At 36.6% G+C, this 13,761-nt stretch overlaps 1 protein-coding gene across 7 annotated transcripts in view; it reads left to right on the top strand.

Moving 5' to 3' along the window:
- Nucleotides 1–13,761, top strand: part of ELF2 (E74 like ETS transcription factor 2) — a 101,881-nt gene that overhangs the window by 30,357 nt on the left and 57,763 nt on the right. For 5 of the 7 annotated variants that reach the window (XM_026499357.4, XM_026499354.4, XM_026499359.4 and 2 more), the window contains 2 exons: nucleotides 1,712–1,799; nucleotides 3,502–3,740. In XM_026499357.4, coding sequence (XP_026355142.1) covers nucleotides 3,669–3,740 — 72 coding nt within the window. In that variant the 5' untranslated portion in view covers nucleotides 1,712–1,799; nucleotides 3,502–3,668. The remainder of the gene's footprint in view (nucleotides 1–1,711; nucleotides 1,800–3,501; nucleotides 3,741–13,761) is intronic. The other 2 variants (XM_026499355.4, XM_048212203.2) reach the window with 1 other exon arrangement.

The following is a 13,761-nucleotide window of genomic DNA, read 5'->3' as shown; positions in this document are numbered from 1 at the left end:
CCATGGCAGTACATGAGATTGCTTAGAGAAAGTGTGAATAGTCAGAAGAGGATTAGGGATGGGCTTCTGGAAACACCTTCATGTAAAGGTTGACCAGGGGGTAGCACTGTTCTTTGACTTTGCCAAGCAGACACCCTGCTCTAGGCCTTGTGCGTTAGAGGTCCACATCTGGCCTTTGTTGAGTTTTACCCCTCCTGATAGGATGAGGATGGGGGGGGGGGCACAAGGGAACTAGTTCATTTGGTACCCATTTCTATATTAAGTTCTGAATATTTGAGCCCCAGAATTCCCTGTCCATGTGGCCCTTCAAAAACCTCTTTTCTGATTCTCTCCCCTCTTGACTGAATGTATATGGGCTTCTCTAGGCCTAAGGGATGACCAAGCCCCTGCTGTTTGCAGGCATGTGGCCAGTCGTTGGACATGTGGGATGGGATGTCTTCATGTATACATGGATCCTTACTGAATGGAGTGGAACTAAAGGCGGGAAGAGAAAAAGGGGTAGACTCCCAAAGAACTTGAGTGACTCCCATGCTCCTATAGAACTTGAGGGAGTTTGAGAATTCCAAATCAGAACTTAGCCTTTTAGGTTGTTCTAAAAGTATGTATGTCAAGATGGGAGAATAGAATAATAATTTAACAGCCTGTTAGCTTGATTTATAACTTTAAAATATTTAGACATGTGGAATGTAGGCTTCCATTTGTAGTCTTGCTCCAAGCCCCTTGAAAGTTAGGGGTTGGCCTACAAGAGGGAATTGAAAAAGAATAGCTAGAGAGGGAGAAGATGAATTCAAGATAGAGTTTCAGGGAGGGAATAATCAATAGTGTCATATACTTCAGAAACACTAAGTCCTATAAAAACATATGTATCTGTTGGATTTGATTGACAATTGGAATTTAGTAAACATTTCAGTTGGTGGTGACAGATGCCAAGCTTCCATAAAAGGAGAAATACCTGAGGAAAGAGGAAGTGGAGACAGAAGATAGGAGATTTTTTCCCCCAGATCCATCTCTGAGAAAGGACAAAATTAGAACAGTAGCTGGAGGGGTTTGCAGGGTCACGGAGGAGGACTTTTCTATGTTTTTAAGATGAAAGGTTCTTACAAATGCTGAGATGTTGAGGGAAAGAACCCAATGTTAAGAGAAGGTTAAGGAAAAGGAATAATTGATGGAGCAAGGCCTAACCTCCAGTACACAGGTCATTAGATTAGCATTTGAAAGAAGGAGGGCTATTTGAGGAGGCTTGGGATATTTGGATGTGTATGGAAGCTAGTTTGGACGGTGAGAGAGCAGGAAAGTGACTTAATAGTCAATATATCATTGATTTTGTTGTAGAGTAGTTTTTTGGGTTAGTGTTTTTAAGCCTGATTTTATATTCCTGGGCATCAGGGCTTATACCTGCAGCCACATGTTAAAATCCTGTTGGTTAATTGAAATATAGCCCATAATATGAGGCATAGGCCATAGCATGTTGGATCTGTCTTTATTCAATAATTTGACAATTTAGTGGTTACTTAAATTTTAAGTTTGATAAAAACTTCTGATTCCTCAATAGCCTAGAAATAATTCTTTATTATGTTCATTATATAATGTGTGTTATCAGGATTTGGAGATGGCTTGTTGTAAGAAGTACATATGTCTGAATCACACCTATTTTGAGCAAAATATTTTTAAATAGAATTATATTAATACTGTCCTTTTCCCCCCCAAATAGTAGTTCCAAAGAACTGCTGGTTTATATTTTAGCTCTTACCAAGTTGTGAAAATAGTGAAGGATGATTACACTACTTAACATTCAAATTGTAAGTAAACTTTATTTTTGCTATTATTACCTATATGTTAAGAAAATAGAAACTGAAAATAGTCATTACCTTATATGATAATAGTGAACTTTAGTGTGACATGGAGTGTGGATTTTTACTAATTTTTGTTGTTGAGATACAAACACATCCTCTCCCATTCTCTGTGATAAGGTCAAAAAGAATATTAATAGTCCTGAATGAATCTTAGGAGGTGTGAAATTTCTGCTTTTTCCCCGAGGTATTTCTGTTATTGTATAAATTTACAGAAATTCTTTATTTTATTTTCATATCTGTATAGTGCCAGTGGTCAAATTTAATATAGGACATGATATTAATGGAATGATTTACTAGAAATGTATATTCATTTCTCTTTAAATATGCTTAATTTTTCTGCATTATTTAATTTTTATATGAAAATCTATAAGAAATAAATCTTTAATTCCTTTATGAAAAATATATAAACCACATAAAATCAAATAAAATATAACTTTATGGGAATAATCTAATGCATAAATCTAAACGATATATGTATACCAACATTCATCTCTACTGGGGAAAAAAGGCTTGAATTATTTTTTTTTTTTTGAGGTTATTTATTTATTTGTCAGAGAGAAAGAGAGAGAGAGAGAGAAAGAGGGAGCAAGCAGGGTAAGTGGCAGGCTGAGGGAGAAGCAGGCTCCCCGCTGATCAGGGAGCCTGATGCAGGACTCGATCCCAGGACCCTGAGATCATGACCTGAGCCGAAGGCAGACGATTAACTGACTGAGCCACCCAGGCATCCTGGCTTGATTTATGTTTACTTGAAACCACTTGCTATATTGAATTTTTTTAAAAAGATGTATTTATTTATTTTAGAGAGAGAGTGTGCACAAATGGTGGGGAGGGGCAGAGGGAGAGGGAGAGAGAGAATCTCAAGCAGACTCCTCGCTGAGAGCGGATCCCCACATGGCGCTTGATCCCATGACTCTGAGATTATGGCCCTGAGATCATGACCTGAGCCAAAACCGACAGTCATATGCTTAACCCACTGAGCCACCCAGGCACTGCTGCCATAAAGAATTTTTAACCAATAGCAAAAAAAACTATTGAGAAAAGAATGATAAGTAATATTAAAGGCATTCCAAGTGATTTTACTACTTTATTTTTAAACTCCTCTATTTGAAAGTATAAATATATGACTCAGATTAATCCATTTTATAGTCCTTGTAGAATATTCAAAATATGAACACAAAATGAGATTGCTACCATAAGCAAAAGACAAGTCTAATTATATTATTCAAATAAAGAAACCAAATGAGCCAAAGAAGAATGAAGTATTTACAAACCAATAAATCTTTTAATTTGTTAAATAGGCAAATAATTTTAGAAGTTGTCTGGATTTAGCATATTTAAAATTTCTACCAAAATATTTCAGGAATAAAAGTACATGTTCATAAAAAGACAAAGTTATAACACTTTATCCCTAGAATGTAAATATCATAAGGTCATCCATGTGCAGTAGCTTGGTTACAGTAAATAGTTTATGAATTTGACCGCTCTGAGAAGTAGAATACTCATGACTGCCCTCTTTTGACACTGCTTTATAAGTCTGAGCTCCTTTTCTTAGTTTACAAAAATGTCAAAAATTAGATTGTAAAATAAGTTGTGCTTTATATCCTTCCTGTATCTTTTTAATAACTTTTCAAATTCTTCCTCTTTTTAGGCTCTCTGGTTAATCATCTTTAGAAGATTGGATTTCTGGATATCTCCTTCACTCCATGTCTATTGACTTTGAAAACATGATAACGCAAACCTGTAACACTGGCAATCATCCATGAACCTCTAAATTACACTGATTAATAGCGTTTGAAGCTTCCTCAGGGAATAACAATGACATCAGCAGTGGTTGACAGTGGAGGTTCTATTTTGGAGCTTTCCAGCAATGGAGTAGAAAATCAAGAGGTTAGACATCCAATGTATTACATTTCTGTTTTGTTCATAGAAATCAATGTATGAACTCATTTTGAAATTAAGGGGAAACAGGTATTTTTGAGTAGAAATGTACAATGCATGAAATTGTACATGTACCTGTCATGTGCCCTCATATAATTTAGGTAGTAGAAGGTTGAAGTAAGTATTGCCAGGCTCACCTGAGTTGTTGGAACATGCATATATTGGAATGAAACTGGGAGAGAAAATGGAAAGAAAGAACATAGAACTATTAGTTGAGATATATTTTAATTCCTGATAAAATCCATTGTTTTGTATTACAAGTCTGTAAGTAAATACTGTAACTAAATACATAAATTAGATTCATCTTAAATTAGAATTTTGTATCTCCTTTAGTTGTCATATGTGCTTTTTTGTTATTTTATTAAATCTAATTCAGTGTGGAAATCTATCATATTTTAATCCTATATATATACTTAAGAATTTGGATGATTTGTAAATCAGAAAGAAAGGTTTTGAAATTTTATACATGTAGAACTCTGCATCATTAGCATATTTGGTTATTTTCTTGTTATTGGTAACATTAAAGAATAGGAGATAGGAGTGGAAAAATAACAGTACCAGAAACATACGGACTTCCAGGGGCTGGGTTTTGTTCCCTCCATTCAGTAAAGACTGAATATTGGGAAGAATCTAAATTAAAACATAATAATGCTGTCATAAAAATCGACAAATATTCGATCAGAGGTGAGGTGGGCAAATGGAGAGTTGGCTGTATTTAAAAAATCTGTTTTCTTTATATTCTGTGAAAGATACTGCTGTTACTGATCCGTAGTACCAGCATAGTGGTATAGTGACAGGACCAAGAAGTGTTAGGATATTAGGCTGTGTATTCTGGAGTCTGCTTCTTTTTCTTGCTTGTTTGTGTCTGTTCAATCGTCCAAGGTAACTATGGTTAAATTCAGTGGGAAGGGGATAAAATGAAGGTACTGTTTTTTATTTGTTCTCAGTGGACTTGGTAACCAGAATGTTCTTATTGTGTTTGAATCTAAAACTGATTTAAGGTCCACTAAGAGAAGCCACAGCTAGAGAACATACAATTGGACATCAGGAAGCACAGGGCGATGCTTTCCAAGAGAAGAGCAGGTGATCTCTGATTGTGCTGACTAATTCCTTGGAGCCACTTTCTGGATCACAGTGTAGGGAGGAGGGACCCAAACAAAGAGTGACAGTGTCACTGAATTGAGGAAATAAAATTTGGAATTTGGAGAGGCAAACACAACTAATTTGAAGTGCAGTGTATCTGAGAGGAAGAATCTGCCTAGAGGAGGAATAACAGAACTCAGCCTCAGGTACTCTGGGTTTTAGCTGTATCAGCTGCCCAGATATATATAATATGAAACCCCATGAAATGGGGCAAAGAATGACCAGAAAGGTATTAACTCAATAATTTACTGAAAAATCTGGAATTCACTCAGGGCTGGGAGATATTAGAATTCTAAGCAGTTAGAAGAAAGAGTCCTTGTTATATGCTCAGGGCATTTCTAGAGACTCCAGAAGAGTTATGCCTTCCAGTAGGGCTAAAGTAGCCCTGGAATAAAGGGTAGTTCAAACTTGCCCTAAAAAGTTAAAAAACAGGCCTTGAAAAAGTTGACCCAGCTTTTTTTTTTTTTTTTTTAAGATTTTATTTTTAAGTAATCTCTACACCCAACGTGGGGCTCGAACTCACAAACGCTGAGGTCAGGAGTTGCATGCTCTTTGGACTGAGCCAGCCAGGTGCCCCTTGACCCACAAGGAACTTAAATGTCATAGTAAACATTATTAAAATATGACAACAGGGGGTGCCTGGGTGGCACAGTCGTTAGGTGTCTGCCTTCAGCTCAGAGCGTGATCCCAGCGTTCTGGGATTGAGCCCCACATCAGGCTCCTCCGCTGGGAGCTTGCTTCTTCCTCTCCCACTCCCCCTGCTTGTGTTCCCTCTCTCTGGCTGTCTCTCTCTGTCAAATAAATAAATAAATAAATAAATAAATCTTTTAAAAAGTGAAATAAAATATGAGAACAGTATGTAAATTGCACCCAACAGTGTAAAATTTACATATCTAAAACCCAACCATGTTAAATGCAAAGGAGGAATAGTATAACCTATAACTTGAAGAAAAAAACGATCAAGACAGAAAAACAAATGATAGAGATGATGAAATTAGCAGATAAGACTTCAAAACAGCCTTTATAAATATGCTCAAGAAGTTAAAAGAAAACATGAACCTCAGTGGAGAGGCATGAAAGATGTAAAAAAAAGACGACAAAACTTTCAGAAATGAAATATATACTATTTGTAAGAAATTCACTGGATGAGATTAAAAATAGATTAGGTACTACAGAAGAAAAGACGAGTGAATATGAAGAGAGCAAAAGAAACTGCGTTATGAAACACAGAAAAACTGAAAAAAACATGAACAAGAACTGTTGTTACCTGTGAGAAATATCAAGTTGTCTAAAATACAGGTAAGTTGAGTACCAGAATGAGGGGAGAAGAGGGAAACAGAAAAAGACAAATGAAGAAATAACAGCCATAAAAATTTTCAAGTTTGGTGAAAAATATAAACCCATAGAGCTGAGAATCTTAACCCCAAGCAGGATAGAGCAGAGAGCAAATAGACACTGAGGCACATTATTGTTATTATTATTTTTGACACTGAGGCACGTTATAACGAAAATGCTGAAAGCAAATTTCAGAAAGAAAATCCTGAAAGCATGCAGGAAAAAAATATTACAGACAGAACAAATTTAATGACGACAGACATCTTGTCTGAAACTCTGCAAGTCAGAACATAATGACTTCTTTAAAATGTTGAAAGACTAAAACTTGTCAGCCTACAAGTATATATCCAGTGAAAATGTCTTTCAGAAGTGAAGCTTTTTTTCAGACCAACAAAAGCTGAGAGAATTTGTCATCAGCAAACTTGTGTTATAGAAATATTAAAAGTTGTATAGGCAGAAGGTAGATGATACCAAATGGAAACTTAGATACACATAAAGGAATGAAAAGCTCTGGAAATGTGTAGGTAAATATAAAATGCTTTTTAAAATCAGTCCTTAATTTTTAAAAAAGATATTTGTTTAAGGCAAATAATAACAGTGTATTGTGGGGTTTACAATGTGAAGAAGTAAATGTATAACAACAGTTAAGCAAAGGATAGGAGGAGGGAACTGGAAGAATACTACTATAAGCTTTTTACATTATACATAAATTAACATTACTTGATATTAACTGTGATTAGCATGTTGTAAAATCTAGAGAACCACTAAAAAATAAAGAACTATAGATAGCAAGTAATTTTTGAATTAAAATGGATACTAAAAAATACTCAATTCAAAAGATGACAGAATAAAGAGAAAGGAGTAAATGAAACAACAAAGAGCAAGATGGTAGATTTAAACCCTGTTTTATTGATAATATTAAATGTAAATATTCTAAACAGTGCAATTAAAATGCAGATATTGTCAGATAGGGTTAAAAAAAGCCAAATCTATTTATGTTTCATATGAAAAATTCATTGTAAGTATAACGTAGCATAAAAGTAGAACTATAGAAACAGATATACAAATGCAAACATTAATCATAAAAAAGCTGAAGTGGTTTTAGTACAAAAATATTACCAGGGATAAAGATAGACATTTCATAAATGATAAAAGGACCATTTGTCAAGAGATGGGATGCACTCAATATTAGAGCTTCAAAATACATAAGGCATAAAGTGACAGAGATGAAAGAAAACATAGATAAATCCACAGTATTAGCTGGAGATTGCTGCATTCCTTAAGAAGCTGATAGATAATTAGAAAATCAGTGAGGATATAGAAGACTTGAACAACGTTATGAACCAACTTCACCTAATGGACATTTATGGGACTCTCTACCTAATAGTACCGGAGTACACATTCATTTCGAGTGCACATGGACAGTGAACCAAGATAGATCATATGCTGGGTTATATCTCTCAATACTTTTTTTTTAAGATTTTTTTTTCTTTAAGTAATCTCTACACTCAGTGTGAGGATAGAACTCTCAACCCTGAGATCCAAAGTCACATGCTCCACCAGCTGAGCTAGGCAGGTGTACCTATACATCTTGATACTTAAAGAAAAAAAAAGATATTTTATTTTATTTTAGGAAGGGAGAGAGGGAGTGTGAGCAGGGGGAGGGGCAGAGGGAGGGGAAAGGGAGACAAGCAGATTCCCCCGTGAGTGAGGGGCCTGACTCGGGTCTCAATCTCACAACCCTGAGATCACAACCTGAGCTGAAATCAAAAGTTAGATGCTTTCCTTTCTTGATTAAAACTCTCCAGAGTGTAGGGATAGAGGGAACATATGTCAATATCATAAAAGCCATATACAAAAAGCCCACAGAGAATATCATTCTCAATGGGGAAAAATTGAGAGCTTTTCCCCTACGGTTAGGAACACGACAGGCATGTCCATTCTCACCACTGTTGTTCAACATAGTACTAGAAGTCCTAGCCTTAGCAATCAGACAACAAAAAGAAATAAAAGGCATCCAAATTGTCAAAGAAGAAGTCAAACTCTCACTCTTATCAAATGATCCTCTGTGTGGAAAACCGAAAAGACTCCACCCCAAAATTGCTAGAACTCATACAGGAATTCAGCAAAGTGGCAGGATATAAAATCAATGCACAGAAATCAGTTGCATTTCTATACACTAACAATGAGACAGAAGAAAGATTAAGGAGTCGATCCCATTTACAATTGCACCAAAAACCATAAGATACCTAAGAATAAACCTAATCGAAGAGGCAAAGGATCTGTACTCTGAAAACTATAGAATACTCATGAAAGAAATTGAGGAAGACACAAAGAAATGGAAAAACATTCCATGCTCATGGATTGGAAGAACAAACATTGTTAGGATGTCTATGCTACCTAGAACAATCTATATATTTAATGCAATCCCTATCAAAATAACATCATTTTGGGGCACGTGGGTGGCTCAGTTGTTAAGTGTCTGCCCTCAGCCCAGGGCATGATCCCAGGGTCCTGGAATTGAGCCCTGCATCGGGCTCCCTGCTCTGCTGGGAGCCTGCTTCTTCCACTCCCACTCCCCCTGCTTGTGTTCCCTCTCTTGCTGGCTGTCTCTCTCTCTGTCAAATAAATAAAAAAATCTTAAAAAAAAAAACCCAAAAACATAATTTTTCACAGAGCTGGAACAAATAATCTAAAATTTGTGTGGAACCAGAAAAGACCCCGAATAGCCAAAGGATTGTTGAAAAAGAAAACCAAAGCTGGTGGCATCACAATTCTGGACTTCAAGCTCTATTACAAAGCTATAATCATCAAGACAGTATGGTACCGGCACAAAAACAGACACATAGATCAATGGAACAGATAGAGAACCCAGAAATGGACTCTCAACTCTGTGGTCAGCTAATCTTGGACAAAGCAGGAAAGAATATCCAATGGAAAAAAGACAGTCTCTTCAACAAATGATGTTGGGAAAATTGGACAGCCACATGCAGAAGAATGAAACTGGACCATTTTCTTACACCATACACAAAAATAAACTCAAAATGGATGAAAGACCTAAATGTGAGGCAGGAACCCATCAAAATCCTAGAGGAGAACACAGGCAGCAACCTCTTTGACCTCTGCTGCAGCAAGTTCTTGCTAGACACGTCTCTAAAGGCATGGGAAACAAAGGTAAAAATGAACTATTGGGACTCCATCAAGATAAAAAGCTTCTGCACAGCAAAAGAAACAGTTGACAAAACCAAAAGACAGCCAACAGAATGGGAGAAGATATTTACAAATGCCTTATCAGATAAAGGGCTAGTATCCAAAATCTATAAAGAACTTCTCAAAAAAACACCCAAAGTACAAATAATCCAGTCAAGAAATGGGCAGAAGACATGAACAGACATTTCTCCAAAGAAGACATACAAATGGCCAACAGACACATGAAAAAATGCCAGATTCACTCGACATCATGGAAATACAAATCAGAACCACAATGAAATACCACCTTACACCAGTTAGAAGGGCTAAAATAAACAAGTCAGGAAACAAAAAATGTTGGTTGGCGAGGATGCAGAGAAAGGAGAAAATTCTCACCCTGCTGGTGAGAATGCAAGCTGGTACAGCCACTCTGGAAAGCAGTATGTAGGTTCCTCAAAAAGTTAAAATAGAGATACCCTACGACCCAGCAACTGCACTACTAGGTATTTACCCCAAAGATACAAATGTAGTGATCCAAAGGGACACCTGCACCCTAATGTTTATAGCAGCAATGTCCACAAAGGCCAAACTATGGAAAGAGCCCAGGTGTCCATCAACAGATGAATGGATAAAGAAGATGTGATATACACACACACACACACACACACACACACACACACACACTGGAATATTACTCAGCCATGAAAAGAAATGAAATCTTGCCATTTGCAGCGACATGCGTGGAACTAGAGGATATTATGCTAAGTGAAATAAGTCAAGCAGAGAAAGACAATTATATGATTTCACTCGTGGAACTTAAAAAACAAAACAGGAGGTTAGGGGAATGGAGGGAAAAAGAAAAGACAGAATCAGAGAGGGAGACAAACCATAAGAGACTCTTAATCATAGGAAACAAACAGGGTTGCTGGAGGGTAGTGGGTAGGGGGGATGGGGTAACTGGGTGATGGGCATTAAGGAGGGCACGTGATGTAATGAGCACTGGGTGTTATAAAGAACTGATGAATCACTGAACTCTACCTCTGAAACTAATAATACACTATATGTTAATTAATTGAATTTACATTAAAAAATGATCCTTCTATCCAAATAAAATAAAATAAAATGTTAGTCTATGTTAAAAAAAAAAGTCAGGTGCTTAACTGACTGAACCACTTAGGCACCCCACATCTCAATACTTTTTAAAGGATTGAAATCATACAGAGAAAGTTGTTTGATCAAAGCAGAAATTAACAACAAAAATCTCTTGCAAAATCCTCAAATATTTGGATATTAAACAGCTCACTTTTATATACCTCATGGATTAAAAAGAAATCACAAGAGAAATTAGAGAGTATCCTAATTGAATGAAAATGAGAACCCAGTATATCAAAATTTGAGGGATGTAGTTAAAGCAGTGCTTAGAGAGAAATTTATACCTTCAAATACTTATATTAGAAAAGGAGTATTGCCTAAAATCATTTAAGTTTTCATCTCAATAAGCTAGAATATGAGTTTCAAGCCCAAAGTAGAAGGAAGGAAATCATAAAAACAGGTCAGTAAGGTAGAAAGTAGACAAACATTAGAGAAATTAACTACCAGCTGGTCCTTTGAAAAAATTAATAAAATAGATAAATCTCTAAGTAGATTGCAGGAGAAAAAAACTAGGAGGCAAAAATTACTAATATAGGATGCCAGGGTGGCTCAGTGGGTTAAGCATCTGCCTTCAGCTCCATTTGCTCAGCAGGGAGTCTGCTTCTCCCTCTCCCTCTCCACCACCTGCCCATGTGCTGTCTCTCTCTCTCAAATAAATAAATATAATCTTTTAAAAAATTACTAATTTAAGGAATGAGTCAGTCATTAGTATTGACACTAAATATTATGAACAACTTTATGCCAATAAGCTTGGCAACCCAGATGAAATGGACAAAATCTTTGAAAGTCATTCCAAAAGGAATAGAAAGTCTGAATAGCCCTCTATCTTAAAATAAATTGAATTCGTAGTCAAAACCTTTTCCACAAAAAAGCTTCCAGGGCAAATTGGCTTTATTGATCATCTAGGCCTGCATTTTTTTCTTTTTTTAAGTAGACTCCAGGCCCAGCACAGAGCCCAAGGCAAGGCTTGAACTCACAACCCTGAGATCAGGGCCCTGAGATCAGAACCCAAGCTGAGATCAAGAGTCAGCACTCAACTGACTGAGCCACCCAAGTGCCCTGGCATATTTATTGATGATTTAACAAGCATTTAGGGAAGAAATAATAACAATCTTACATAACTCTTTCAGAAAATAGACAACATAGCATTTCCTAACTCATCTGGAGGCCAGCTTTATCCTAATACCAAGACCAGAGACACATAGGAAAAAGTACAAACAATATCCTTCATGAGCATAGATAAAAAACATTCTTGATAAAATACTGGCATTTAAACCCAGTAACATATAAAAGGGATCATATGTCCCAAATGGGGTTTATCCCAGCAAGGCAGGTTTAATCAATCAATGTAATTCATCACATTAACAAAATAAAAAGGAAAAATGTAATCATATCAGTAACTACAGAAAACCCATTTCCCAAAATTCAACACCTATTATACAAATTCCCTAAAGTAGTAATTAAGGGCAGTCGGGTTCTTCAACCTGGTAGGTGCATCCGTGAAAAACCCACAGCCCACACATCATCCTTAAAGGTGAAAAAGGGAATATTTTCCTTTTAAGGTTGATAGTAAAGCGGAGATGTCTGCTCTAACCACTTCTTTTCAACGTTGCAGTGGCACCATTGCTGCAGGGCAAGAAAAATAAGATGCATGGATTGGAAAAGAAGTTAAACTGTCTTTATTTCTATATGATATAATCGTGTATATAGAAATTCCTAAGAAATCTACACAGCTGTTAGAAGTAATAAATTTAGGGGCGCTTGGGTGGCTTGGTCGTTAAGCGTCTGCCTTTGGCTCAGGGCGTGATCCTGGTGTTCTGGGATCGGGCCCCACCTCGGGCCCCACGTCAGGCTCCTCCGCTGGGAGCCTGCTCATTCCTCTCCCACTCCCCTGCTTGTGTTCCCTCTCTCGCTGGCTGTCTCTCTCTCTGTCAAATAAATAAATAAAACCTTTAAAAAAAAAGAAGTAATAAATTTAGAACAGGTGAATATATAAAAATCAATTGTGTTCATATATCTTAGCAAAATACAACTGGAAAATGAAATTTAAGAAGCAGTACTGTTTAGCAGCATCGAAATGACACAGGGATATGTTTAATGAAGTAAATAAAAGATCCGTATGCAGACAACCCCAGCATATTGTTGAGAGAAATTAAAGACCTGAATAAATGAAGAGTTATATCATGTTTATGGATTGAAAGACTTACGTTAAAACAAAGTCGGAGGGCTTATCCACCTGATTTAAAGACTTACCATGAAGTTCCAGTAATTGAGACAGTGTGGCTTGGTATGCCAACAGACATGTCGATCAGTGGAACATAATATAGATCCACATAATGGTTGTAATGTAATTTGGTGGAGAAAGGATAGTCTTTTAAACAAATAATGGTGGAACTACTGGATATCCATATGCAAACAAATGAACTCAAGCCCTTCTCACATCATACACAATAACTCAAAATTGATCATAGAATTAAATGTTTAAACTATAAAAACTTGTGGAAGAAAACACAGGAGAAAATTCTTTCAATCTTGAATTAGGCAGTGGTTTCTTAGCTTGAACACAAAACCATGAACAAAGCTTTAAAAGAAAAAATGAATTTCATTTGAATTAAAAACTTCTTTAAAAAAATTCTGTTAAAGGGCACCTGAGTGGCTCAGTCAGCTAAGCGTCTGCCTTCAGCTCAGGTCATGATCCCAGAGTTCTGGGCTCAGAGTTCTGGGCTCAGCCCTGCGTTAGGCTCCTCTGCTGCTCCCTCTGCTCAGGCTCTCTCTCTCTCTCAAATAAATAAAAATAATCTTTACAAAAAATTGAAAATTCCATTAAGAAAATGAAAAGGTGAAGCAAAGACTGGAAAAAATATTTACAACATATATACTGACAAAGGATTTATATTCAGAATATATAAAATAATAAGTTGGAGGGGCGCCTGGGTGGCTCAGTCCTTTAAGTGTCTGCCTTTGGCTCGGGTCATGATCCTGGGGTCCTGGAATGGAGCCTCAATGGGGAAGCTGCTCTCTCTGACCCTCCCCCTACCCCCTCTCGTGCTCTCTCTCCTCTCACTCATTCTGTCTCAAATAAATAAATAAAATCTTTAAAAAAATAAGTTGGAGATAATCCATTAAAATGGGAAAAAGATTTGAATGGATA

This window comes from Ursus arctos, unplaced genomic scaffold (assembly GCF_023065955.2).
Source record: "Ursus arctos isolate Adak ecotype North America unplaced genomic scaffold, UrsArc2.0 scaffold_11, whole genome shotgun sequence".
Classification (NCBI taxonomy): Eukaryota; Metazoa; Chordata; class Mammalia; order Carnivora; family Ursidae; genus Ursus; species Ursus arctos.
The sequence above is the reverse complement of the archived record's forward strand: the minus strand, read 5'-3'. Positions and strand labels throughout refer to the sequence as shown.